Below are 27,520 nucleotides of genomic sequence, written 5' to 3'. Positions count from 1 at the left end.
TTTACAGTTAGCACGGTGTTCCTTTCATCAAATGCTGCTTCTTTTTATTCTGAACGTATCTTTTGTGATTGCTTCATCGGTCCACAGCAAAATGCCTCTGGCTGATCTAGACATTGTTCTGCAGATGTTTTGTGATGAGTTTTCCTTGCAGTGATTCTTCCATGCAGATCATGTTTACGCAAGCAGCGCTGCACAGTAGAACAGTGCGTCACCACGCAGTTAAATTTCCCAGCAGGTTCTTTTTGCTTTTATGTGGGGGTTATACTTTGCATTTCTTGCCAGCATACGAGCAGCTCAGCTCTGAAATAAAAAAAATGTAAGCTTTCTTGATCTTCCAGATCTGGTCTCCCGCAGTTCCCCTTAACTGCCATTTGTTCAGGAGAACTTCGATAACTTTCTATAGCCTTCCCCTGCTGATCCTCAGTCAGCTGCTTAGAGGAGCCCATGGTTGTTGAGTGTTGGCACAATATTTGAAGAGTCAGAGAATTTATTACTCTTTGGGATTGTCAGCAGATACCTCCTAATGACAGCTCTTGACCTGTCTAACCAGTCCCAACAAGTCAATTAAGGCCTAATGAGTTAATTAACTCATTACAACTGGAAGAGTCTCCGAACTTTTGCACAAGCCATTTACTTTTTTTCTATCAAATCTAAAGTATGTTTGCACAATGAAATGTGTGGTTTGAACTGAGGTGGCCACACTTTATGTACTGTCTAAAAGTCAGAGACCACTTTTCAGTTTTTTAAATTTATTTATTTATTTTTCCCAGTCAAAACAGCCCTACAGGTCATAAATCCTACAGGGATATTTCCACACCTCCAAGGTTCAATCTTAGAAGTTGGTTGTACTTTTTGCTTCTCTCATTTCCCAACATTCCCAAACACATTCAGTGATGTTGATGTCTGTGGGATGGGCAGTCCATATAGGAACACCAGCAGCTTCTTTCCCGTACATGTATTTCATGTGTATACCTTTGAAGTACAATGAAAGTTCAATGAACATCATAATGATACATTCTTGGCATTGGGCTGACGCTCTTATCCAGAGCGACTTACAGTTTGATCATTTTACACTGGTAGGTGAAGGTGGTGTTGGGAGTCTTGCCCAAAGACTCTTATTGGTATAGTGTGTGGTGCTTGGCAAGGTGGGGATTGAACCCCAGTCTACAGGGTAGAAGGCACAGGTGCTCCCTACTACACTACACCAACCAGCTTTTATTCAACATTAATAATTTGGATCTGTTGAGAAAACCCCGTCATACGAAGATGGTTAATTAACTGTTGGGGAAAAAATGAACGTTCGAGAGTTTAACGTTAATAACGGAGCGTAGCAGCCAGTTCAGCCTGAACTGTTCCACCCCGACACAGGTTCACTATGAGGAGGCTGAGCTTCTTAGTAATATTTGGCCGCAAATTTTGATGTTTGCTGAGGTGGGGAAATGATCTGGTAAGAGAATTGTGTAACTGAAACCATGGAGGACAAAAAACAGGAGATTTGCACTCTTCCGCTCTCTCTCTCTCTCTCTCTCTCTCTCTCTGTCTCTCTGTCTCTCTCTCTCTCTCTCCTCTATGCGGTGCACCAGATCAGCACAGCTGCACTCACTCTGAAACATCTGTGGGGGCACAAAGTCCTGAACTGAGCTCATTTGTAAGTATCAAAATATTGCAATCTACTAAAAACAGTGTTTACAAGGGAAAAACCAGTGTAGCTCCTCTGTGAAGGTATGAGAGAATAATCGGGCTAATTCAGGCTAATATTTTTTTAATTATGGAGATTTTTGCAAGTTTTTATTTTGCAATATTTTAATACTTCGACTGAGATTAACCTGAGTAAACGGAAGAACAACGAAATTAGAGAGGCAAATTAGAAAATCAATAAAAACCTCATCTTAAAAACAGATGCTGTCGTTTTTTTATAAAGTAAATGAAAGTTGCGGAATCAACGCAGCACGAAAAAAACGGTTTAAAAGCTACTATGTTACAAGTAAGAAGTGAAAGATCTTTGTCAGCGATTCAGTGGCGTCTTTTACTTTATTACAGTGAATTTAGTGCGAGTGGAAACTGTAGAACCTGAGCTGCTCATAATCTAATCACTAGCAGCACAGACGCCTCAGATTACTGTAAACTCTGCTCCTCAATATTCATCTTAGTAGATGTGAAGTCATCGTTTATACCTGGAAATTTCTATAACATTTCGTCGCGGTCCCAAACGAAGACAATGGTGCCTTAACTTTTAACTTCAAATGTGAGTTCATGTTCATTTTTATTGGAAAGCATTACTTTTAAAGCTGTAGTGGCTCGGCCGTGCTCAGTGTAGAAGAACGAAAATCATCAAAATATGAAAATCTACGTGATTTTGGGGAGAACGAGTGTGAATATATTGTGAAGAGGTGTAGAGAAGGGCGTAGGAGAGGAAATGAAAGATGCATGAGCGGAAACAGCCTCTGTGGTCAGAAGCCACTGGGATTGTTTGCACTTCATATGAAGTCTGTATGAAAGTGAAGCCAGGAGAGACCGAGCCAGAGCGAGTTTCTGTGAGTTGCTGTGTTGTTGAAGTGATAATGACATTATAATCCCCACCATAACATCGGTACAGCTGGATAAATGTCTTATCTGTGTCTTGCCATTAATTAATATTCATTTTCACTCTTTCTGATTGGACAGAATCTGAATGGCAAGAGATGAACGCGTCGGGGGCCTCAGTAACCTACCTGTGGGTCTGCGTAGGTGAGTGAGATTTTCTGCGGGATCTCATTAAATTATTCCATTGACACAAACCTGATATATTTATTATTTGTTACATTAACAGTAATTGTGCATTAAAATGTGCAGAAGTGTGTACGCTTTGACCGCCAAAGGATTGTGTATTACAGAAAAAGTTATCCATAAAGTTTGTGAATAAACTTCATGGATAAAAGTCTGAAATCAAGTTTGTGAATAAACTTCATGGATAAAAGTCTGAAATCAGTTGCTTTCTATGAGAAAGTGGAGGGATAAATGAAAGAAAACTACACAATGAGCACTGAAAGTAGAAAGTGCTATAAAAATGAAATACAGTCGTGTTATTTCGTTCCGTCTTTGAATCGTTCCTCGATATATTTGATGGCTTTAATTTTAAGAAGGCAGAGAGATTTTTTCAGATCTTTTTGTTCCGTCGACAGCTGTAAGAGGCATGCTAGAGATTAGAAGGATGAAAAAGAAAGGACGTGATAGAAGTGCAGACTACTTTGCACCACTGCTCAGGACCTCACCGGAACTTTGATAGTTAGAGCTGGAAATGAGCTGTTCTGCGGTGCACAAGTCAGAGACTTCATCAGAAACGTTTAGATAACTTCCACTCAAAACGGTCATTAAGTGCAAATTATTCATTTTTCAGCACCAGGAGAAAAAAGCAGAAAGCACATTTAACAGAAAATGACACAGATAAAAATAATGTTCTTGTTTCAGTGTGTGCTGTGTTCACTCTTTACCTTCATTCCAGCTTCCACTCTTTTCAGGAGACTCACTTTCAGCTCCTCAAAGACTCTGCAGACACGCCTCCAAAGTTCAGTCTTAGAAGCTGGTTGAACATTTTCTGAAGCAAACCCATTCAGTGGTGCTGAGGTCGGTCAGTCCGTGGTTCTGAGAACGCCAGTAGCTTCTTTGACTCGCAAATGTTCTTCTTTTCAGTCTGTTTGAGTTTCTAATTTGGTCGTTTGACGTGAAAGGTGCTTTCTGAAGTAATCTCATTTTTTATTCATGAACTTCTGCACTCTCATCACTCCTCCCTGATCTTTGGAGGACGCTGGGGTATCACCTTTCCCTTAACAAATTGGTCCTTCAAGGGTTCTTTAGAAAAAGCGGTGGTTATATATGGAACCGTGACAACACAAAGAACAATCTGAGTGTATTAAATTATTCTTCTCTGTATTTGAAAACCTTTTGTTTGTCATCGTGCCAGAATAGCTTTATATAGCACCAAAAATGGTCCCACTACTGTTAAACGTCTGAACCTTTGTCGGTACTCTTTTGAACCCTTTTCCTGAAAGTGTGTTTGGTGAGTGGGCTATGACATCACAAGTTCTCATCTGGCTGTGGAGGAATCTTCTATTTCTCGGGGAAACACGTTTTTTCATCACTTTTAATGTTACCGGAGATATCAGCCGGCTCATCTAAGCCTAATTCATTTATATTAAATTACAAAGATTTTATGCAGGCAAACACTTTTCATTCATCTTTGTAGCAAAAATAAGTTCTAAAGTATGACCGTTCTTGCTTTTCAAACACCTTACGGTCCTAATATTGAATCCAGCTGTTGGTAGCAGAAAGATCAACATAATCCAATACTGCAGCAGGTCTTGAGAGGCTGTATCTGCCCATGGTCTTCAGCCAAACCTGACTTGGGTCCTGCCTCTAAAAACAAACCTTTCTAGATCAGTACATCCATCCATCCATCCATCTATTTTCTAAGCTGCTTCTCCGTCAGGGTCGCGGGGGGGTGCTGGAGCCTATCCCAGCAGTCTTCAGGCGGAAGGCAGGATACACCCTGGACAGGTTAGATCAGTACATGAACATAAATATCTATTATGTTTAAAGACCCCTGCTCATTGTTAAAGGTAAATTAAGGCCTTTTGATTAACTCTGACTTCCTTTCTGTTTTTTTTTTTTATTTAGCTAAAGGTTTTAGGACTTATTGTGATGATGGGTGCTTGGACCCGCTCATTGCCGTTTATAGCTATATTACAGTTATTTGCTGTTTATCATCATGTCTACCCATGATATCTTCCACTATGTTGTGGTAAAAGGGCAACATCGTCAATGATATCGTAAAGAAAGCTCACCACTGACCTCATGATTAAAGCTTACAGTGGAAAGTCTGCTCAAATGCTCCTGAGACAGTCCTGCTAAATTTTCTTTGCATGCTGGGTGACCAGCTAAACCAGCACAGAACCAGCATAGACCTGCATGGAATTCTGACATACACTTCAAAAAGTCCAAGACAGCCGAACTGAACTAGCGTGCACAACAACGTGTAACCAAGCTGGATCTTACCTACCAGAACCAAACTGCCAAATAGGACAGCGTCCAGTGAAGGCGTCTGTTTGCTTATAGGATGTCTTGACTGATCCATGCAGCCTTATTGCTCTCTTATTGCACCCAGTCCCATTTCTTATTTTTACCCCTACCCCTTGTTTTCGAGTGTCATGTTGCCCCTTAGAACTGAGTTACAAGGGGTAGTGGTTGAAATCTCCCCTCTGAAATGAGACCCTCAATTAAAGAGCATCACTTCATTAACAGCTACTAGCGCTGCTCTGTAGGCGACCCTGCCCGTCTGCAGGGACAGCAGAGGAGGGGAAAGTTCAGCTCCTCACTGCTGGGCTTTAGTTACATTTAGGGCATCATGCGCCTTCAAAGAGGGGGACAATTATTTATTATCACCCCCCCTTATTCTTCAGTGATATGAAGCTGAAGTCAGAGATTCTCCAGCTTCTTGCTTGAATTTTCCCGTTCCACCTTAAATGGAGCAGCAGTTACATTCTGAAGCCTCAGGCATTAGAACTGATGTACTATTTAAGACGGAACGGGAAAGTTAGCTAGCTAGCTCCCGAGGTGTCAGCTACTACTAGTGAATTTTTGTGCTTGTTATGAAAAAAAAGGACCATAATAAGTTAAATGTGACATTAAACTAAGAAAATACAGTGATTATCAGTGATTTAACAGAGAGAATTCTCACGTTTGTGTTGCTTTGGTCGCTCGCACAGCCTTCCTGCCGGTTTTTCTTTTTTCCTCATAACTCTGTTTGGAGTGTGTCTCTGAAAAACCTCCGTTTGGAGGGCTGTGTAGCCCTAACACTTCACCACACCCCGCTGTCTCAACAAGAATCAGGACACCCAACCCCTAGACCTGAACGTGCAAAATGGAGGGGTAGGGCTAAGTGGTAGGTACGAGAGGTGAAATGGCACTGGGCCTAAGACTGTCTACAGTTCTTTGAAGACATCTAAATCATTCGTATTTTAAGGACTGGACATTTCATAATCTGCTTGTAATAACAGTTTGGAAAACATAAATCAAACATCCTGCTGAAATATTGTCCCCAAACCTTTGACATCCAGTGGACTCATAAACTCTGCTCCATTCTGTTTCTCTCCACTTCAGCTCTTTGTGCAGTCACAGGGAGATCTGAAGTGTTCTATAAGAAAAGTGGAGACGGGGTGAGTATGGACTGTACTGATGCTGATGGCGGCAAAGATATCGAGTGGAAACACGGCAAAGACTTAATTGGAAAAATAACGGGAAGAACTGGATTATTGTCTAAAGGTATGCGATACTACCTTCATCTGATTCTGATTTTCTGTGGTAATAATTTGTGAAAACATTTTGTTTATTTGTTGATTTTTAAGAAACTACTCACTTTATTGGGCCCACCAGCCTTGTAGCTGCACTCTGCTTTCACTGTCCACTTTATCAGCTCCACTTACTGTATAGCTGGACTTTGTAGTTCTACAGTTACAGACTGTAGTCCATCTGTTTCTCTGCATACAAACTGTGCAGCAGCAGACGAGCTGTCGTCTCTGACTTTACATCTACACGGTGGACTGACAAGGTAGGAGTGTCTAATTGAGTGGACAGGGAGTGGACACAGTGTTTAAAAACTTCAGCAGCACTGCTGCGTCTGATCCATTCAGATAATCCCTGCTCAGCCCAAAAACTGGCCTGAAACGGTCCAGCAACGGTCCAAAGTGCTGGAAAAACTGGAAGAAGAGCCATTTTGTCCTTTTAACCAATACAAAACCACTTTGGGAGCCACAACATTTATGTCCATTTTACCATCTTGGCTGTAAATATGTCTCGGTATGTGCTGATGCGCTAGCATAGACAAAAAAATGTATTATAGTATAACGAAAAAACACGGACTTACTTTGCTCTGCTTAAGCTTTAGCTCAGCTGTAGATGCTTTTCTCGCATCTCTGGTAGGAAACTTGAGACGATCTTGTAAAATGTTTTTCAGTGTTCAACTTTTTACGAGAGTGAAGTCGCTTCTCATTCTCCAGCGTCTTGTTTGAATTTTACCGTTCCACCTTAAATGGTTGCCTGAGATGTTCGAATGTAACCGCTGCACCATTTAAGGTGGAACAGAAAAATGCGAACATGAAGCTGGCGAATGAGAAACTGACTTCAGCTTCACAAGTTTTTACAGTTTGACAGTTTCTCACTGTAGGTTAAACATTTCAGGAAACCAACTGGAGTGACTATAAACACAACAAAGTCCATTTGTCTCCAAATTATCGATGTTCGTCTTAAATCTCTCTCTTTGCCATTTCGTTAGCTACTAGCTAGCCTAGACTATTGTCTGCGTTGCTATGGTGACCAGCAGTCTGCGCTGATCTTCAGGGTTAAAGGGTGAATCAGCAGTTCTACATTAACTCCAGTGTTTAAGACCATTTACTGTTAAACTGTGTTGAAGGATCAGCAGAGCTTTGCTTTACTGTAAAGGAGGATTATTTTATTACTACCTACTGATCTGATTCAGCTGTGGAGCTGCAACAGGGCAGAAAAAGAGCCGTATGCTGCCGACCCCTTGGTTTAGGGTGAAGGGGATGCACAAAGTGAGAAGTAAAACTAAAGAGAGATGGAATGCAGTGTAACATGTGAACCTGACCAGAGACCGACACGTATCTGGGACATCCAAACCCAGTCAAAACATATAAACAATATTTCAAGCTCTAATGCCAAGTGCACCTATATAGTAAGTGGACGTTAAGTATAGGTACAAGGTAGGTTTGCTAAAAAAAGTGGTCAGTGAATCTACATGTGGCCTGTAATTGTAAGATGGTTTTGTTTTACAGGGAGCACGGATCTTGCACGGAAGGCAAAGATAAATGGAATTATGCTGTACATTTCTTCAGTGCAGGCCAGTCACTCTGGGACCTACACGTGCATTGGACATGATGCGACAAAGAAGAAAGTCACAGTGCATCACTCGCTGCATGTCATGTCAGGTGAGAGACATGTGGTGATCTCATCCGGACTGGATCTCAATCATCAGGTCCAGAAACACTTTCTGGTTGAGTTAAAGTCACCCTGTAGCTGTGAACTGACCTCTAAGTTCTCTTCTATATCTCTCAGTCTCTGTCAGTCCTTCAGACACAGTGCTGAGCTCCACTGATGTGACCCTGAGGTGTGATGTTGGTGGAGAATCAAAAGCGCAGGTTCAGTGGATCAAGTCTCCAGATGTTAAACCTTATGGAAGCCCCGTAACCCTGAAATCTGTGACCTTAGCTGATGGCGGCCAGTGGACCTGTGTGGTCAAAGAAAAGGGGAAAGTGCTGGGGGCCGTCGAAAAGACCCTCAGTGTTACAGGTTTGTTATGGGTCAACCGTTGTCTTTTTCTGTATTTATGGGATGTGGTTGAATATATTTCATGGTACATTTATGCAAGGTTTTCCTTCAGTTTGTGCACATATATTCTTATCATACAGTGCTGTGAAAGCGTTGGCTGTTTCATATCTTTAAACAAAACTTAATATTCATGAAACATGAAGTAGGTCTGAACAAGCAGCACTCTATGCTGCAATGAAAAGACATTTTGAAGGAGAAGAGTTATAAAACCATTTGTAGGCTCTGGATCTGGCTCTGGGTCTCCACCGAATCATGGTGATACTCATTATTATAGTATATAAATGGATAAAATTTGGGACACTTGTAAAGTGGCTGGCCTTGCAAAATTCCTCCAAGAGGTCAGCGACAATCATCTAGGACACTACAGGTTTTGTTCACCTCTGGTCAGCGTCACGATTCCACAATTAAAAAGTAGCTGGGCAAAAATGGTATCCATAGGAGTTGCAAGGCCAAAACTGCTGGGGAAAACACCCTGATAATCCTCAAACCTTTTAGAATAAATAGAAGAGGTCTTAACACCACTTTCCAAAACAAGAACACCATGCCAGCAGTGAAACATGGTGGTGGTAGTGTGATGATGTGGGGATGCTTTGCTGCTTCAGTCCTAACTTGAACTCCACTGGTATTCTGGGGCAGGAGCTTATATAGGCAGTTGCTTGAAAGCCTTCCAGTGTGGCTGAATTAAAGCACGTCTGCAAAAACAGAATGAAAGATTGATCTCCAGTTATAGCAGGGCCTGAATTTCGGTGTGGGATTGCGGGTATTGCGCATAATTTCATAGATTCCCGCAAATCTAACACAATGCGGGAAATACCCGCAGACATTTACAGCGATTTCAGGCCCTGTTATAGGAAGTGCTCGGTTGTAGTTGTTGCAGCTAGGGCGCAATTTCTCTTTCCCAGGTGTTGCAAAACCTTTAATCATTTAAAATGTGTGTTTTGTGTTTACCTGTGTTCTCCTTGTTTTATGTTTTGTATGAGGATCTGTTACCATTTAGTGTGATGAAAAAGGAAATCAGGAGGGAGCAAATACTTTTTTAATACTTTAAAATAACTTTAAAATACTTTAATCTCTAAAACTAAACTACACAGACCTGTCTGCAGACTTCTATTCCTCAGTCTTCCATCCATCCATTTTCTAAGCCGCTTCTCCGTCAGGGTTACGAGGGGTGCTGGAGCCTATCCCAGCAGTCATCGGGCGGAAGGCAGGATACACCCTGGGGCAATTTAGCATGTCCAATTGGCCTGACTGCATGTCTTTGGACTGTGGGAGGAAACCGGAGAACCCGGAGGAAACCCACGCAGACACGGGGAGAACATGCAAACACCGAGAGAGCCCTGGTCACCCGGCCAGGGAATCAAACCCAGGCCCTCCTCGCTGTGAGGCAACAGCGCTACTCACCACGCCGCCCTTCCTCAGTCTTATAACTCAAATAAATCATTTGTTGTTTTCCATCCAGATACTAAATGGTATACTTTAGTATATGAACATACAAAGAGCAAACAGGTTCATATAAGTTGACCCATACAGCATGCACACTTTACATTAAAGATAGTTATAATGAGGTAAAGTGTACCTATAGCTATCAGCACTATTGCTGCTACTGTAGCCGCTTTTCCATTGCATGGTACCAGCTCAACCTGAGTCGACTTGCTTTTGGTACCAGCTACTTCGTTTTCCACTGCAGATATAGAACCCCCTCAATGCAGCTGGTTGTTGTAGCGAAACCGCCGTGACATGATGGAGACAAATTTTATCCAGAAGAGGCTGATAGCAGCAAGACGAAAGACAGCTGACAAAACCAGGAGAGTTTGGGAAAAACTACATCAGAGACGAGGAAATTCTGGGTGTACAAAGGCGACGCTAGAGTTAGCTGTGTTTAGGATGATAGTGACTATTCTCTTTGACCAATCAGTGGTCTGCAGTTTTTCCACGTCACCTTTTGGACTCAGCTCCCTTGGAACCCCAACAAAGGCATTACCAAAAGTAGTACCAGGTACCAGGTTTGCCTTAATGGAGAACCAAAAAGAGGCTAGCAAAGTTGAGTCAATCTGGTCCATGCAGTACAGAAAAGGCTTATAACTGCTGCTAATTCTAATTTATTTTGATTTGAATGAATGTTAATCACTCTGTTCTGCTCTGCAGGTCCTCTAGTATCCCCTACTGAAGTTACAGCTACTCCAGGAGGTGATGCAGAGCTACCATGTTCTCTCCCTAGTCCGAGCGGTCTGCATATAATGTCAGGGGGGTGGACAAGTAACTACCCCTCCGACCTCCAGTTCCCAGGCTTAGCCAGAGATGCCAGTGGCCTACGCTGGAATGGGACTAAGTTGAGGTTCGCATTCAGTGACGAACAACTCTCCACCAACTTCACTGTGACACTGAGAAATGTGAGAAGCAACCACAGTATGTCAGTTGGGCTTCCAGATTATTCGTTTATTTGCTTTGCAGATTATTCTTGCCTCTGAATCTCTTTCAGGTGCAGCTTTCTGACGCTGGTGAGTATTTCTGCAATCTGACGTTTAAGGACGGAAAGAGCCTGAGAACTAAGCTGAATCTGAAGGTTGGGAAAGGAAAGGTCATTGTTGCTCCTGGTAAGAATAACAGATGGTACCTTCTAAACCAGTGTGCACAATCCTGGTCCTGGAGATCTACCGCCCTGGAGAGCTCAGATCCATCACACCTGAATCTAATATTTTTGTTTATTTATTTATTTAATTGCCCCAGTTTTCTCCCCAATTTAGTCACCTCTAATTACACTCACTGGTTAGGACTTCTCCAATCACACAATACTATCACCGCTAGGAGGGTGAAGGCCGCATTTTTTGAACTTCTGCTCACGCAACGTCATTGGACAGCTTTACACGCTCAGAGGAAAGTGCAAACCGCCAGATATGATACGTCAGCTAACAGACGCCTGCGCTGACCAGCATCGCGTTGAGTTAGGGGGAAACGGGGGGCCATCCTACCCAGAGAGTGAGGCCAATTGTGCTTTCTTGGACTCCCGGTCACAGACGGCTGTAGCATCACAAGGGATCGAACTTGATGACAGAGTCAAACGCTTAGAGCATTAGTGCCAATGAGGAGCCCCCACCTAAGTCCAATAATGAGATGCCCCTAAAGGCCTTCGTTACACAGAACAGGTGTGTTAGATTAAGGTTGGAGCTGAACTCTACAGGATGGTAGATCTCCAGGACCAGAATTGAGGATCCCTGTTCTAAACATTCTGCCTCCTCCAAGCAACATCACTGCTTTCACCATAATCATCCCCTCAAAGAATTCTTGAAGGAAGAGTTTGGCAAAAAATTCTATTTTTCACAGTTTTTCACTGTGACTTGTATCCAAATGGTCCTACTTTAGTTTGGCTTTGAAGCTAATGTTGCTAACAAACACTAAACGTCAGTAGTCAAACTTAACTTTTCAGTTAATACATCCTCAAAACGTATTTATTGGGGTCATACAGACTGGCTATTGTGGTTTAAGGCATAGTATGACTTACTGTGAACTGTAGAAATGAACAAATCCTAACAGAGTAGCTGAATGCTGAACATTTTTGAAGTTCACAGTAAGTAATGCTCTGTTCTAAACAGTGGTGGACAGATCAACATAGTAAAGGAGCTCATCTGTGATCCTGAGTTTAAAGCCAGTTTTTATTCAACTTAAACTTGGAACTAAGTTGTAAATAAATCTGAAACTGAAACTTTGCTTGTGTGTAAAAAGTGATTTCAGAGCCACTCGGTTCTCCCTGATGGAAACTGTTTACCTTCAGTGTTTTGTGCTTCTGATCATTTTAATAGACGTCAGCGTCACTAATTAATGACGTTCTATTAAAAGACTGGTTTACCAAGAGAGACGCTGGAGGACTTTCACCTGAAATGAGTTCATGAAGCCAGTCTGGTTATAAAAATGATAACAGGACATCAGAGCCAGAATTACTCTTTTAGTACTTTTACTTTATACTTAAGTACATTTGAAGGTAAATACTTTAGTACTTTTACTCAAGTGGAGGTCTAAAGGGAGAAACTTCTACTTTTACTGGAGGAATATTTTACCTTGGGTGTCTCAACTTTAACTCAGGTACAGGGTTTGTGTACTTCGTCCACCTCTGGTTCTAAACCACATTAGCAAGTCTGTGCAACTCTAATGAAGACCGGGATGTGGTTTGAGAGAAGTTTTTGCAGGTGAAGTTACAGGTGACTGTTGACTTCTGGCGTTTCTCAGCAGCGTTGGCCTCGTAGCTCCCGGTGCTAAACTAAAGAAGCAAAATCTGATCTCCAAACATGTTTTGTCTGATGGACTAAATCTGAAGTGAGTGGACAATTGGACAATTGTGCAAAGTAGATTTTTCACTTCAAAGACATCAAGACACTCATGTTTTGTGGCCGCCAAGTGTAATATAAGTATAATTTCACTACTTCCTCACAAATGAGCAGTTTTACAGTTCTGTTAAAACATTTAATCACTGTTTTCACTAGATTGTTGAACTATTTTTTGCATCTTCCTGTGATGAAATGTGATTTTATTGGAATACTGTTAAACCAAGTACCCAATTAGCTGCACACATGCCTAATGCAACCTAATAACCATCCAGGACTTTCGTGCACGTCTGCCATCCAGTTCCTTCAGCACTTTATTTCTCATTTTTGATTCATCCATCACAGTCACAGAGATAACCTTTTCAGTACCTGCTGTAACAGGAAACACAGCCGTCAACGGAAGCGAGGCCTCCAAACGGTGGCTGAAATTTCTCATGCTGATGCAAACCTGCAGCTTGTGGCATGATGTGATGCTGCTGACGTTCATCTTTTGCGTGGAGAAGTTGTGAGAGAGAAGATCTAATACCGTACATTCGATCCTGCTTAAAAACAGTTTAGACCAGCATGAATTCCAGGCTTGTTAAAGCTGTTCTGGTGCTGGTTTAGCTGGTCACTTAGTGGTCATACAGCATCCGAAACACAACGTATTGTTGCTGTCGGAACAAAGCCTTGTATCTCCATTTTTATTGTTTTTCGGTTTTTGGCATAATGTGAAAATGCCAGTTGCCCTTTACATTGAGTGCAAATTTCCTGATGAATGGTCAAAAAGAAATGACATAAAATGATGTGGAAAAACATCTGGTTCCATTGACTTCAATTAAAAGTAAAGCATGGTTTTTCCTTCTCCTGTAAATTTATCATTTTGGAGACAACAACAGCGATATGCTGGTTTTGCTGCTGATCAGCTGTGGTGATCTATGCTGGCTTTGTCTAGCAGGGTTTTCCTCTGATTTTAGGAGCCACAATTCAGCTCATTTCAAAACACAACACAGTCAAAATCTTGTTTTGAGCTGAAGTAGACAACTAAGAACACTGCTGTCCTCCTTCAGGTATTCAGGAGATTACAGCTCCACTAGGGGGTACTGCAGACCTGCCATGTACTCACTCTGGTTCCAGCAGTCCACGGATAGTCGAAGGTCAGTGGGTACGTGTTCCCCCCGCTGACTTCCGGCTCCCCATGTTAATGATCTCTGGGGCGGAGGGTCTGCAGTGGAATGGTACAGATGTGCTCAAGGCTAAAGTTACAACCAGTGACCAACAACCCAGCAAGTTTAACATCGAAGTAAAAAATGTGAGAAAAATGAAATTTCTTCTTATTTTATATCTGTATGCGCCTTGTTTTTCAGACTTATTCTCTCTCTCTCTCTCTCACTCCCCCTCAGGTGGAGCATGGTGATGCTGGTATGTACATCTGCACTCTCATGTTTGAGGATGGAAAGAATTGGAATACCACAGTAATGCTGAAGGTTGAAGAGGGTGCTATTGTTGCTCCAGGTAAGCACAACAGGGTCTTTCTCACGTTATGCAGAAAGAAAACCACAGTGGCTGTCTGTGTGTTATGTATTATACACACACACACACACACACACACACACACACACACATATATATATATATATATATATATATATGGTTGCTAGTATGTTGTAAGGTCAGTCTTATATCTCAGGTGATTGCTTGGATGATGCAAGGTGAGTCTTACCATATCTCAGGTGGTTGCTAGGATGTTGCAAGGTGAGTCTTACCATATCTCAGGTGGTTGCTAGGATGTTGCAAGGTGAGTCTTACCATATCTCAGGTGGTTGCTAGGAAGATGCAAGGTCAGTCTTACCCTATCACAGGTGGTTGCTAGGATGTTGCAAGGTGAGTCTTACCGTATCTCAGGTGGTTGCTGGGATGTTGCAAGGTCAGTCTTACCGTATCTCAGGTGGGTGCTAGGATGTTGCAAGGTCAGTCTTATCTTATTGTCCATTAGTTCCACTGACCATATAGGTGCACTTTATAATTCGATAGTTAAAGACTGTAGTCCATCTGTTTCTCTGCTTACTTTGTTAGCCTGTTCCTCAGGTCAGGACCCCCACAGGGCCCTCACAGGACTTTCTCAGCACTGTAGTAACACTGATGTGGTGGTGGTGTGTTAGTGTGTGTTGCGCTGGTGCTCACTGTCCACTCTATTACACACTCTGGGTTCTTAATAGAACCATTGCCTTTACTGAAGAACCCTTGAAGAACCATTTTTAAGTGTGTATACTACTTTGTTCTCACAAACTCTATCTCCAGATCCATCATATAAATCCAGGCTGTGTGATGTTGATCTCTACTCTGTGTCTTTGTGTGTTGTTAGATGCACGACCCTCAGACAGTATACAGTTCTGGCAGAAGCCTGTGCTGTTGGGTTTGGCGTTGTGGATCTGGATCGCCGTAGCAACAGGTTCCCTCCTTCTGATCGTTCTGGTAGTGGTCATTGCTTCAGTCCAGTGCAGGAAACAGAGAAAGGTAAGAGAAGAGAGAGAGAGAGAGAGAGAGATACTGAAAGAGAGAAAAGAGAGCAAGACGCTCATGATTGTTTTCATTTTCAGAGGAAAGCAGAGAAAAACAAAGTTAAGACAGAAAGCGCTTACATTCGGGAGTCCGTGCCAATGCAGGAGGAGGTACTTTTTCCTTTTCAGTTATCAAAATATATACGAACCAGTGCTATACTGATATACAGTGGCCTCAAATAGTATTTGGACATTTGTGCCGTACTTCAAAATCTATTAAGTTCAATGACTCAGTAAACAGAGCCTGAACAACTTCTATCGGGATAAACAAGTTTGGGGGTAATAGGATAGGGTGAGCTTTTTAGGGTCACTGTTTATTAGATTCTGGTATGTTCAATGATTAATATTGATTGTGTTATTGCGACCGGGAATGTGATGTAATGTTTGTCTATAATGGCATAATAACATTAAAACACTCACTAAAATTAGAGATGTATTGATTGTTTATTTTTATGGCCAATTCTGGTTTATTTGCAGCCTAATTATTATTAAATGTACAGAGCTCACGCTGCTTGGGCTAAATATATTTCCAGTGCTTTGTATTTGCCAAAAAACTTTTTTAATTGGTCAAACTGGCTTTTTTCGAATTTGGTAATGACAAGTCAGCTGCATATTTAAATACCATGAATCCAATAAAGTGCTAACTGGCCTGTTTAGCACATTGAGTCATGTATAATTTTGCTATGATATTTTGGTACAGCAGCCCTCAAATCAGCACTTTTTCTGCCTCAACTTGTTTTTTCCTCCTAAAACTGTAACACAGAAATGCCAAAAACCAGAATAGCAACTTGGCCGATTGAGTTTTGCCAGTCCCATTATGTGCTGTAGCTAAAACATTAGTCAGAGTTTTAGTGTTGTTATGCAGTTTGTCCATAAAGAGCAAAGTTTCTGTTTCCATAGAATTGTCAACAAGTTTCATCAACATGTTGTTTTATCAATATTGAAGTAGTTACAGTCTGTAATTTTTGATGCTGTTGGTAAAGATGGGTAAAATTTAGTCTAGTCAACAAATTTCATACATTTTTTTAAAAATATGACTACATGTGTCACACTTATTACCACCTCTACATTTAGTACAGAGTGAGTCAAAAGTCACAGGACACTGTTTTATTTTATTTTTTATTTTATTATCGACTTTTATCTCTGGGGTCATCTCAAACAAATTGTGTATGCTGAGAAAATACGCAACAAACATCACCTTCAGCACCGCATCGTGGAGGCTTGTGACAGCATTTCTCCAGAGATTCTCATACGGGTTCATATGATTGGATCCTGCACAATCAGCTCTGTGTTCAGCACCAGGGACAGCACATTCAACACGTCAGATAGCTGTGCATCACAGGCAACATTCCCTGTTGTTGTTGCAACTTTCTGTGTTGATAACTTTTGAACCACAAAAGATATTGCAAATCTGATTGCGCCAATCGATTTCTGAGACAGTTCTGGTCTTCTTTGATCTGCTACATGACCACCTTCCCACTGGAAAAACTTGCCCATATTGCGACCATATTCCAGACACAGCCTAAAAGATAGGCCCTCTCACTCATTACTTGCTGGGGTATTCAGATGTGTCATTTTCCCTTTGGTTTCGTTTCGAGTTTTGACTCATGCTGTACTTTGTTAAACCACAGTTTGCCAACATAACAGCAATAAGTCTTTCCCTATAATATGTGATATAAAGCGAGCAAGGAATCTCAGAGCATTTCTCAATACCAATGCCCAGTTCCATTTCATGGGAACATGCTGCGGTTAGATGTTGTTCAGGCCAACCACAGGTGCTTTTGTCTTAGACTCAATTTACTTCCAGTAAAGAGTGGATTGTTCTCATCAGTGTGAGGCTAACCAGACATTGTTCATGATCTTGTTTATCCATCTTTACCAAGGGTGTAAATAATTGTGGAGCTGGCTGTACACACTTTAACTTCATCATTTTCTTCCTACAGTTCCCAAAGAAAAAGAGTGAAAGACGGCCTCGTCCAGGAATGAAGGAGAGGCCACTTCCTCCAGTTCCCAGACATCAATACAAAGCCATGAACAGACAATGAGATAATATCATGCATTTCTTTATTATTATTATAGAAAGGATCATTGAGCAAATGCTGATTAGCATTTCTAACTTCTTATTCACTTGATTACACACGCATTTCTCCTTCATACATCACCAACAGTGTGATGGTGACAGTCATCTGCAGCTGTGAATTCACCTTCCTCTTAAAATTCAAGTTACAGTGAGTGGGTTTACATGCAGTCAGAAATCCAATTATAATTGGACTTCAGCAGTGGACTTCAATTATTGTTGTTATTCAATGGTCATGTAAACAGAATACATTAGCCACGTTTACATGCAGCCTAATAATCTGTTAGTAATCTGACTAATAGCTCAATCGGAATAGAATACGTCCATGTAAACACCTCACACTTAATAGTCTAGTCTGATTGAGGCCATTCAGAATATAATATATATCCAACTGAATGAGGTGGGTAATCTTGTAAATAATCCGTTAAATAGAAGAATAATATCCGTGTAAACGTCTGTATCCGATTACGTTCCCTATCGGAAAGTTTAAGTCCGTTCTGCATGTGCGTCGCGTCACAGTGAGAGTTTATACCGTTCAACGCGGCGGAGCAGAAACTGGTCTGCAGAGGAGACGAAGTTCATGCTCTGATCTTTAAAAGACGGCGGTGGGACGGACGTCTAGCTTATGAGTCTCAGAGCACGACGTCTTCCTCTCGGCCTTCTTTAATAAAGACATGTGAAGGACGTTTTCCTGAGTCTGACGTCATTTTAAAGCAGTTAAAAACACAATCACTGCTCACTGCTGCTCATCTCACCCTGACTGGACTGACATGATGTTCGCTGTCATGGTAACGTCTACTCTTAGCGCTGCTCCACGCATGCATGTCATTTCGCATCGGATTACTTGTAGTGAGCATGTAAATGAAGATTTTCCACCAGATTGTTGAATAGAGTGTCCATATAAACACCTCAGTCTGAATCAGTAATCCGATCGTATTCAATCGGATTGGCTAAACTCTGGCTAAGCTCTCATGACCTCAAACGTAGCATCTGTCATTACATTTGCATTGAATTTTTAATTGAATCAACTTTATTTGTCCCAGAGGGTCAATTCAGAACTGACCATACAAACAAACTTATAACACAGGGACAACTGAAGACAGACGTCTTCAGAAATAAGATAAATAATAACATGCATAGTGAACACTTCTCACTGTAAACGATCATTAATCAAACTGATGGTCTCAGCTACCAATGACACTCTCTGTTGGACAGACTGGGGTAGCAATAAGGGGGGTCTAGAGGCAACAGGCAGAGTGGAGGACATGTGAAGGGTCTTTAATGACAGAATGGCCTTTCTTTAGTCTTGATGGCATTTATAGAGTGTTTATGCAGTAAAGCCAGTGACCGCCAATTATGGTGTAGCAACAAAATTGTAGCTAAATGTACTGAGCTAGTATGATTTATGAATCATGTTTTGGATCAAAATACCAGTTTTCAAAATATCTGGGGAAAAAAATCTGAAACAAAAAATGAAAATGAAAAATATTAATACATATTATTTCCTGTGTAAACTAGCAATTGAAATACATACCGGCTTCATTTTGGGTGTCTTTGCTTGTCGTTAATGTTGCTATGCTGCTTGCAAATATGCAGAATTTGAAATATTTCAATAAAAAAGCATTTCTGACTTTCACACATTGTACATTTCCATTTATATTGCATTCTCTGACACCTTTTAATATGCATGTATAACTACAAGAATGTAAATCGCTGCTGTCGGAACAAAACCTCGTATCTCCAAAACGGTAACTTTACAGGAGAAAGAAAAAACATACTTTACTTTTAATGAAAGTCAGTGGAACCAGACGTCTTTCCAAGTAATTTTGGGACGTTTCGTTTAGTGCATTCATCGTGAAATTTAACACAATGTAAAGGACCAGATATTTTATTTAATCTTTTAATAGTTATTGCCCTATTGGGATATTTACTGTGGGGAATGAGTGCAGGACCAGTATCCCAAGCCCCACAGAGAGTCTGGAGTGTTTCATCGCTCAGTGTGTCCAGGAGCCGCCTACTTTGACAGAAACAGGCCGTTTGACTGGCATTCAGAGAAATCAACCACAGACAGTTTTGTGCGACATGTAGAGGCAGAAAACAGAGGTGCATTAAAACACACCCAAGTGCAACAAAGAGGCATAAACATGTGAAGACGTCTCATTTAGTAGCCAATGAGAATGCATGAGGGGGGTTGTGCTTCTGGCTTTCTGGACAAATGAAACTCACGTGAAGGGACCTCGGTCAGCTGATAGAGCGCAGCTAAAGTGGCAGGAATAGAGATGCAATATTATTAAGATGAAAAACTGGGAACGGAAGCTGTTGTTCAGTCCAGTCTCTAGGTCATAAGCTAGTAGCTGCTGTTTTGTTAGGATTGTTTGAGTGGCTCTATATGAGCTGCATTATGATGATAATGGCTAATTTTCTGTTGTGGGCTTATTAAGATTTCCATGACGTTAAAAGGTAAAATGCCACACGAGTGAACGCTCACGCACTTTCGTTCCTGCAGTGAAAAGATCTTCATCCTCCTACACTGCACTCTCACTCTCTCTCTCTCACTCTGCCTCATCTTTCTCTCTCTCTCACTCTGCCCCATCTTTCTCGCTCTCTCTCTCTCTCTCTCTCTCTCTCACTCTGCCCCATCTTTCTCTCTCTCTCACTCTGCCCCATCTCTCTCACTCTCTCTCTCTCACTCTGCCCCATCTTTCTCACTCTCTCTCACTCTCTCTCTCTCACTCTGCCCCATCTTTCTCGCTCTCTCTCTAACTCTCTCTCTCTCTGCTCCATCTTTCTCTCTCTCTCTCTCTTCTTCATCTTTCTCTCTCTGTCTCTCTCTCTTGCTTTCTCTTTCTCTCTCTCTCTCTCTCTCTCTCTCTCCGCCCCATCTTTCTCACTCTCTCTCTGCCCCATCTTTCTCGCGCTCTCTCGCTCTCTCTCTCCGCCCCATCTTTCTCTCTCTCTGTCGCTCTCTCTCTCTTGCTCTCTCTCTCTGCCCCATGTTTTTCTCTCTCTCTGCCCCATCTTTCTCTCTCTCTCTCTTCCTCTCTCTCTCTCTCTCTCTCTCTCTCTCTCTCTCTCGCTCACTCGCTCTCTCTCTCTCTCTCTCTCTCTCTCTCTCGCTCGCTCTCTCTCTCTCTCTCTCTCTCTCTCTCTCTCTCTCGCTCGCTCTCTCTTTCTCTCTGTCGCTCTCTCTCTCTCTCTCTCTCTCTCTGCACAGCTGAGTTCGCTGCTTCACTGATCGGACTCTTTCCAGCTCTGCTCTCCTGTAAGTACTAAAACACTCTTTTAAAAATGTTGTTTATCTTTATTTTAATATGATCTCAGTCCTAAGATCCTTATCCTAATAGATATGTGGTTGTTTTGTTTGTTGGTCTTTTACATATTGTGAGAACGCCAGCTGTCATCAACACAGTCCAAACTGATCTGGAACACAGTCTTTCCATTAACTTGCATTTAAAGTGAAAGTTTTCCGTTCTCTTGCAGAACGTCTCTTCTAGCTTGTCCGTTTATTTACTTGCTGTTTCTGCCTTTCATCTCCAGCTGAGCAGAATTAGCGCAGAATTCCTTCCGAGAGCTGAATATATAAAGTCAGAGGTCAGTAGTAACAGACATTCAGTGAAGCACCTGCAGTTAATAACACCGGTGGATTGGTTTCCTCCTGTTTTGAAATCATAATACTTTCCCCTCTATTGCTGAAGCGCATTAGTGAGTAAGAGAACCTTTGTACTCAGTTCCATTTCAGCCAATCATACTCAGTTATCATTCGTTTTATGCTTCATTTCATTGTGTCTTGTTGGTAACAGCTCACACCCTGCTGTGCCACCGGTCACTGACTTTACAGGTCAGTCTGTATAGCTGATAAAGCACCTTTATGACTGAGGAGTTCCACTGCAGCTCTGTTAGATACTCAGCAGTGTTGAGCCGAGACGTTTGTCGTTTTCTGGGAAAGCACTTTTACCTGTGCGTTGCTTTAGGTGACTCTTCGTCTCAGTTGTTTATGTTACATATTATGTATTTATTTATATTTATTATAATAAATATTATTATTATTGCTGTTGTTCTCATTATACTATTATTGTTTGATTTGATTTTTTTTTTATCTTAATCTTCTGTGTACAGTGTTGATGGGTATCTTCAATGGGGCTTCTAAATAAAACACTATTATTATTATTATTATTATTATTATTATTATTATTTACTCTACCCACTGCCTAAAGTACATAAACATAAGAAGAAGAATAGACTTAGACTTGTGAGATAAATAAATAAATCATTTAAATTCATTTTAAAAAGCTGAAATATTTTTCATGATAACAATATGCAAAAAAGCAAGCAAACAAATAACAACGACAACAAAAAAGACTAACATCCCTGTCCAGCTGGACAGATGTTCGGTTGAATCTGAATTTAATACTGACTTTAACTCACGTTTCATTTCATATTACTGTCAGCGTTAAAGTGCCAAGATGGATGTGAAGGACCGTGTGATCAGCAAACCATCACGGCTGTACTGTGGCACCTTCAGAAAGGCGGTTTACAGCGTCTCGTGTGATTTTCACATTGCAATCAGGCTTTATACGCCTTCAGAGAAGAGCGCCGACGAGAAATCGAAAGATGAATGAACGGAAGTAGCTCTTGTGGTCAGAAGCCACTGAGAGGTTCTGCTCTGTAGATGAAGATTTAAAAACACAAAATGAAGTGAGGCTTCCACGCTCCTCGTCAGAGAGAACGTACACGTCCAGGCTACGTCTGGTATTGTGGATCAGAATGACCTGCGTGGACTCACTATAGTCAGGGACAGTTCACATGAATCAACATAAAGAAACAAAAATACAGACAAGCTACCCTCATAACCCAAAACAAGCAGAGACGGTTTACATGCAGATGAGTGCAACAACAGTTCATAGATGAGAGGAACGCTGGAGGAACTGTAGTGCTTTTGTTTTTTGGTGTCGTTCTCAGTTTCTCTGATTTCAGGAGCTGGATGGGCAGAAATGTCGTCATCAGAAACCCTCCTCTGGATCACTTTGGGTGAGTGAGGAATGACCCAGTCCTGGTCCTCACCGTTCCTGAAGCAGTAGAGTCTGTATAGATGCTGCAGTTCCACACAGCTTTCTCTCTGTTTCAGCTCTGTGTGCAGCCACTGGAGGATCTGAGGTGCTCTACAAGAAACGTGGACAGGTGGTGATGATGTACTGTGGTGATGTAGACACAAGGATAACAAATTATGTGGAATGGAAACACAACAGTGTCCTCGTCTTTAAAATTAATACCAAAAGGGGAGGTATAATCAAAGGTATCTGCTTTTACCTTCTCTTTTACGTCACTTTAACCTTTTACAATCGCGGTTTATGGAACATCTCATGTTAACGTGGCCTGTAGCTGTGAGATCTGCTTTCTGTTTAAAGGGAGCGCTGCTGTTGCTAAGAAGGCAAAGCCAATTGGAGACAGCCTGAAGATTCCTTCAGTGGAGGCCGGTGACACTGGAATCTACATCTGCAGTGGAGTTGATATAAACGGGAACCAAATCAGAAAGGAGTACAAACTGCATGTTGTGTCAGGTGAGAGCAAAGATGACAGGATGGAAGGAAATAAAAGCTGAGTTACTCATAAACAACACAGTGTAACTGAGCAGCCAACAGCGTCTTCCTTTGTTACTGTCTCACTTGGACGCACTGAGACCCAGAGGAGACTACATAGGTGGCAGAAATCATAATAGTCACTATTATTTTGGTCAATATGGAGATCATAGTCATTTCACATGATTACTCATTGACTTTTAGTGAACTTTCCTTGAACTTTAAATATAATTCAACTGAAAAATGACAAAAAAAAGTAAAACAAAGTTAAATAAATTAAATAAATGATATCTAGTATATGAATATGTAGAGCCAGTTTCTGCCGCAGAGGTCCATGTTGCCGAGGACCTCCCCACCATCTCCCACCACCTATACCCCTCTACACCGGTGCCCCCCCACCCGGCCAGGTCACGAGGGCTGCCCAGCCACCGGGCACTCACTGAGGAACACTACCCCCAGGCCTGGCTCTAGGGGCAGGTCCTTGTAACCCTCTCTCGGGCAGGGTACACAATGTCCCTTAGTTTTGGAGGATTATGAATCACTGCAGACCTGTTTCGCCTTGGGAGACCCTACCAGGAGCTCCAGAAGACTGAGCTCTAAAGACCCCTAGACCACACCAGCCCTTCCGCCACGGCAAGGCCCTGATCCAGGAAGGGGCATTCCCTGCTTTGCTCTTCCAACTGCTACTGTGACACTATCTGGATTAAGCGGTTAAAGATGATGATGATGATGATGATATAAATGTATATACTTTTAAATAAATAATATAAAAATACTGTGATGGACCGGCAGCCTGTTCATGCTGTCCTGGGACAGGAGGATAAGCGGCTTAGATGATGAATGAAGGAATAAATGACTGAAAATAAACATAATGAATAAAAGTAAATAAGATCCAAATACATAAGATCAACTCTGTTGTCTTAAACCTACTGAAAACTACCAAACATATTTAAAAAATGTTAATTAAATATGATTTGGAGCTAAATAAATGAGATGAGTTTGGGTTTTTATGGAGGAAATGTGAAGCAAACTGGTGCAAAGCGAGAGCATCATCTCGATTAAACTGTTTTCGTAATCGTTGGAAGGCAAAATCGTCACTGAAGATGAAATCTGATTAATCGTTCAGCCTTAATACTAAATGTTAACAGAAAATGCAGCACAAGACCAACACTGCTCTTATATTTCATTCTCATCTACATGGATCTACTGGGAGCCCTATTAAGGTGCCACCTCAGCCCTGAAGTTCCTGGACACCCAATCAGTGGCTTGATGTTTTACTAAATCCAGCTTTGTTGACTGAACCGTTCCCGTTAACTCCGTCATTATTTGTTCTCTTCTTTCTCTCAGTCTCTGTGAGTCCTTCAGACACTGTGCTGATCTCCTCTGGTGTGACCCTGAGGTGTGACGTTGAAGGAGACTCAACAGCGCAGGTTCAGTGGAAGAAGCCTTCAGGTGCTGAACATCATGGAAGCCCCGGCAACACCGTAACCCTGAAATCTGTGACCTTGGCTGATGCCGGCCAGTGGACCTGTCAGATCAAAGATAACGGGGGGAAAGAGGTGGAGAAGATAGAACAGGTCATCACTGTTGTAGGTTTGTGTCCTCTATGCTACTTTTATTTTGCTATTATTTGCTAATATCTTTACTTTCTATGTATCTCCCTGTCAACAAAAACAGCAACAGTAGGCTTTTATTTTGAATTGGATGCCTGGTGGTGGAGGATATACGAGTGGTCATCACTGTTGTAGGTTTGTCACCCGAAATGTGCTTATTGGATCATTGGTGCATTTTTTTGTCTCCTGATATTATTTTGTGCATTTAGACTGATACATTTATTGCATGTTATTTGCATTGCTTTTTATCTTGATCTTGAAAACATCTTCATTGTCGCCTCATTTTTATGCCTCATAATGCCTCTCTTCTGCTCCTCAGGTCTTCTACAATCCCCTGCGGAAGTTACAGCTCCTCTAGGGGGCGCTGCACAGCTACCATGTTTCCTCCCCGATCCAGTCAGTTTGCGTATAATGGGAGGAGGGTGGGCACGTGAGGCCCCCACTGACCACTTCGTAACCTTTAGCAGAAAAGTCAGTGGTCTGCACTGGAAGGACACTGATATTTTGTCCAGAGTCACGTTCAATCAACAAGAACTGACCACCAACTTCACTGTGACGCTGGAAAACGTGAGAACCGCTGATGGTTTTTCGTTCGTTTAAAGAAACACTTCAGCCTGATCTGTATCTGCTGCATCTGTAGCTGATTACCACAAACACAAATTTTGGTTTTCTTTGATCTGAAAGAAGCTGGAGGCCAGCTGTTGGTAGTTTGTGCAGTTAGGGCAGGGGTTGGCAACCTTAATGTTAAGAAGAGCCAACAAAAATCTAACCACCTTGGGAGCCGCAACATTTTATGTCCATTTTATTGAAGGAACTTTTCACCATTTTGGCTGTAAATATGTCTCAGTGTGTGCTGATGTGCTATCCATCCATCCATCCATCTATCCATCCATCCATCCACAAAAGTAGTTCCGGTTACTTTTGACAGCTGCATTGAAACCAGCTGAATTATCCCTTGTTGCGATTTGCGTTACTGAGATTACTGCATTTGCGTTTCACCTCTTCGTCTCTCAGGTGCAGTTGGCTGACGCTGGTGTGTACGTCTGTACGGTGGATTTTGATGGTGGACGTAGCCTGAAGACTCAGTTAAACCTGATGGTGGAGGAAGAGAGAGGTGATGTGATCACAACCGCTGATACCGATCAAACTTCATGTGCTATATGTGCACTTCTACACACACACACACAAACAATTCACACCAAACCCATTTCAGAAACACAGAGTGTCTTGTGTGTCTCTATCACTCATTACTGCTCTATCCATCTGCTCAGAGGCAGCAGTGGGGAGCAGCTTCGGGGAGAAACGCGTGTTGGGTGTGGCACTGTGGGTCTGGTTTGCCGTGGCGGCAGTCTCTTTCATTCTGATTGATCTGGCTGTCATCATTGTAATAAAGCATCGCAGGAAAAAACGCAGGACAGTAAGTAAAAAGAGCAGGTTTTAAAATGGTCATTCAATTATGTTAATTAAGGACTTAATAATTCACTGTTATATGCCGCTCTCTGTAACACTTTAATTACAATATATGAGAAAACTTCGTATTTGTTTTATAGCATTTTTATTAACTTATCTCCTTTCTTCCAATAGTTCTTTGTCAAAAGGACTCCCAGGCAGCCTATTCACAGGACAGAATGGCCACCTCCTCTTCCCAGACCAGAGCACAGCGCTGTAAACATATATGTGTTTATGTAGGACCATAAGGAGAACTATGTAGAGTAGCATGGAGTTCAGATCCATCAGAAAAAGCTGATCAATTCTTATTCCTGTGCCAAATCATTTATTCATGCTTCATACACCGATCAGGCCTAATGTCATGACCACCTACTTGTTTCAACACTCATTGTCCATTTTATCAGCTCCACTTACTGTATAGCTGCACTCTGTAGTCCATCTGTTCTTCAGTGGTCAGTAACACTGACATGGTGGTGGTGCATTAGTGTGTGTTGTGCTGGTCTAAGTTGATCAGACACAGCAGTCCACTCACTGTCCACTCTATTAGGCACTCCTACCTTGTAGATGTAAAGTCAGAGACGACAGCTCATCTGCTTCTGCACAGTTTATGTTGGTCGTCCTCTAGTCCTTCATCAGTGGTCACAGGACGCTGTCAGCTGGATATTTTTGGTTGGTGGACTATTCTCAGTCCAGCAGCGACACTGAGGTGTTTAAACTCCAGCAGCGCTGCTGTGTCTGATCCACTCAGACCAGTGCAACACACACTTACACACCACCACCACGTCAGTGTTACTGCAGTGCTGAGAATGATCCACTACCTGCTCTGTGAGGGTCCATGGGGGTCCTGACCCCTGAAGAACAGGGTAACAGAGTATCAGAGAAACAGATGGACTACAGTCTGTAACTGTAGAACTACAGAGTGCAGCTATACAGTAAGTGGAGCTGATAAAATGGACAATGAGCGTAGAAACAGGGAGGTGGTCAGAATGTTACGCCTGATCGATGTAACTTAAACAAAACAAAACGTCTTTGACAGCAATTCCACTCATCATATTTGGAGAAAGGGTTGCACATATGATTCCAAGAACTCCTACAGTGAAGCATGATGGTGGGAGCATCATGACATGGAGCTGCTCCTGTGCAAACGGTACTGGACATCATTGCACATCATCAGAGAACCATGAATGGAGAGATGCACCAGGAGATAATAGAGAAGAACTTAATCTTCTCAGCTAAGAAACTCAATAGGAGGAGAAGATGGACATTTCAACAAGACAGTGACCCCAAACATGCAGCCAAATAACTGAAAACAGGTTTCTAAAGAAGAAGGTGAAGGTGTTTACATGGTCTAGCCAATCTCCTGACTTGAACTGCTGGCCTTGAGATTTATGGGGGATTTGGAAATCATCAGAGGAACCCTTGTAATCTTTTTTTTTTTTTTTTTTTTAAATTCTTTATTTTGAGAAACAATCACTTTTCCACTTTTAGCCACCTTCCAGGTCAATTTTGTCTCTTAATAGCTTTTGTTTTTTTTTCATTTTTAACACAGTCAACTACAATGAAGGGGAAA

General features: G+C 41.9%; 2 protein-coding genes across 4 annotated transcripts; both read left to right on the top strand.

Annotated features, from left to right (window-relative positions):
* The first annotated feature begins 1,604 nt into the window (after positions 1-1,604).
* cd4-2.2 (CD4-2 molecule, tandem duplicate 2) lies at positions 1,605-17,616 on the top strand. Its single transcript, XM_017706093.2, has 12 exons — positions 1,605-1,648; positions 2,665-2,727; positions 6,136-6,297; positions 7,827-7,979; positions 8,107-8,340; positions 10,525-10,769; positions 10,859-10,973; positions 13,745-13,986; positions 14,078-14,189; positions 15,040-15,191; positions 15,275-15,346; positions 17,179-17,616. Exons 2-12 carry the CDS (start codon positions 2,682-2,684, stop codon positions 17,278-17,280), a joined length of 1,635 nt encoding a protein of 544 aa, XP_017561582.1. The 5' UTR covers positions 1,605-1,648; positions 2,665-2,681; the 3' UTR covers positions 17,281-17,616.
* A 2,828-nt stretch (positions 17,617-20,444) lies between these two features.
* LOC108432287 (hemicentin-1-like) lies at positions 20,445-26,381 on the top strand. Of its 3 annotated transcripts, none has more exons than XM_017706023.2 (9): positions 20,445-20,574; positions 22,287-22,340; positions 22,438-22,605; positions 22,718-22,870; positions 24,236-24,481; positions 24,821-25,068; positions 25,516-25,615; positions 25,779-25,918; positions 26,086-26,381. In XM_017706023.2, exons 2-9 carry the CDS (start codon positions 22,304-22,306, stop codon positions 26,188-26,190), a joined length of 1,197 nt encoding a protein of 398 aa, XP_017561512.1. In that variant the 5' UTR covers positions 20,445-20,574; positions 22,287-22,303; the 3' UTR covers positions 26,191-26,381. The 3 variants fall into 3 exon arrangements, with proteins under 3 accessions (XP_017561512.1, XP_017561511.1, XP_037392685.1); XM_017706022.2 differs by having other exon boundaries at positions 25,773-25,918; XM_037536788.1 differs by lacking the exon at positions 20,445-20,574 and adding an exon at positions 20,591-20,903 and having other exon boundaries at positions 25,773-25,918.
* Positions 26,382-27,520: the final 1,139 nt, after the last annotated feature.

This window comes from Pygocentrus nattereri, chromosome 3, assembly GCF_015220715.1.
Source record: "Pygocentrus nattereri isolate fPygNat1 chromosome 3, fPygNat1.pri, whole genome shotgun sequence".
Classification (NCBI taxonomy): domain Eukaryota; kingdom Metazoa; phylum Chordata; class Actinopteri; order Characiformes; family Serrasalmidae; genus Pygocentrus; species Pygocentrus nattereri.
The sequence above is the reverse complement of the archived record's forward strand: the minus strand, read 5'-3'. Positions and strand labels throughout refer to the sequence as shown.

Bases quoted from the DNA above. Each gene is read 5' to 3' on its own strand.
- cd4-2.2 (XM_017706093.2), top strand. From the start codon at position 2,682: ATGAACGCGTCGGGGGCCTCAGTAACCTACCTGTGGGTCTGCGTAG. The intron at 2,728-6,135 runs GTGAGTGAGATT...TCTCCACTTCAG, and splicing joins CTACCTGTGGGTCTGCGTAG to CTCTTTGTGCAGTCACAGGG. The intron at 8,341-10,524 runs GTTTGTTATGGG...TCTGCTCTGCAG, and splicing joins AAAGACCCTCAGTGTTACAG to GTCCTCTAGTATCCCCTACT.
- LOC108432287 (XM_017706022.2), top strand. From the start codon at position 22,304: ATGTCGTCATCAGAAACCCTCCTCTGGATCACTTTGG. The intron at 25,616-25,772 runs GTGATGTGATCA...CCATCTGCTCAG, and splicing joins GATGGTGGAGGAAGAGAGAG to AGGCAGCAGTGGGGAGCAGC. The intron at 25,919-26,085 runs GTAAGTAAAAAG...TTCTTCCAATAG, and splicing joins GCAGGAAAAAACGCAGGACA to TTCTTTGTCAAAAGGACTCC.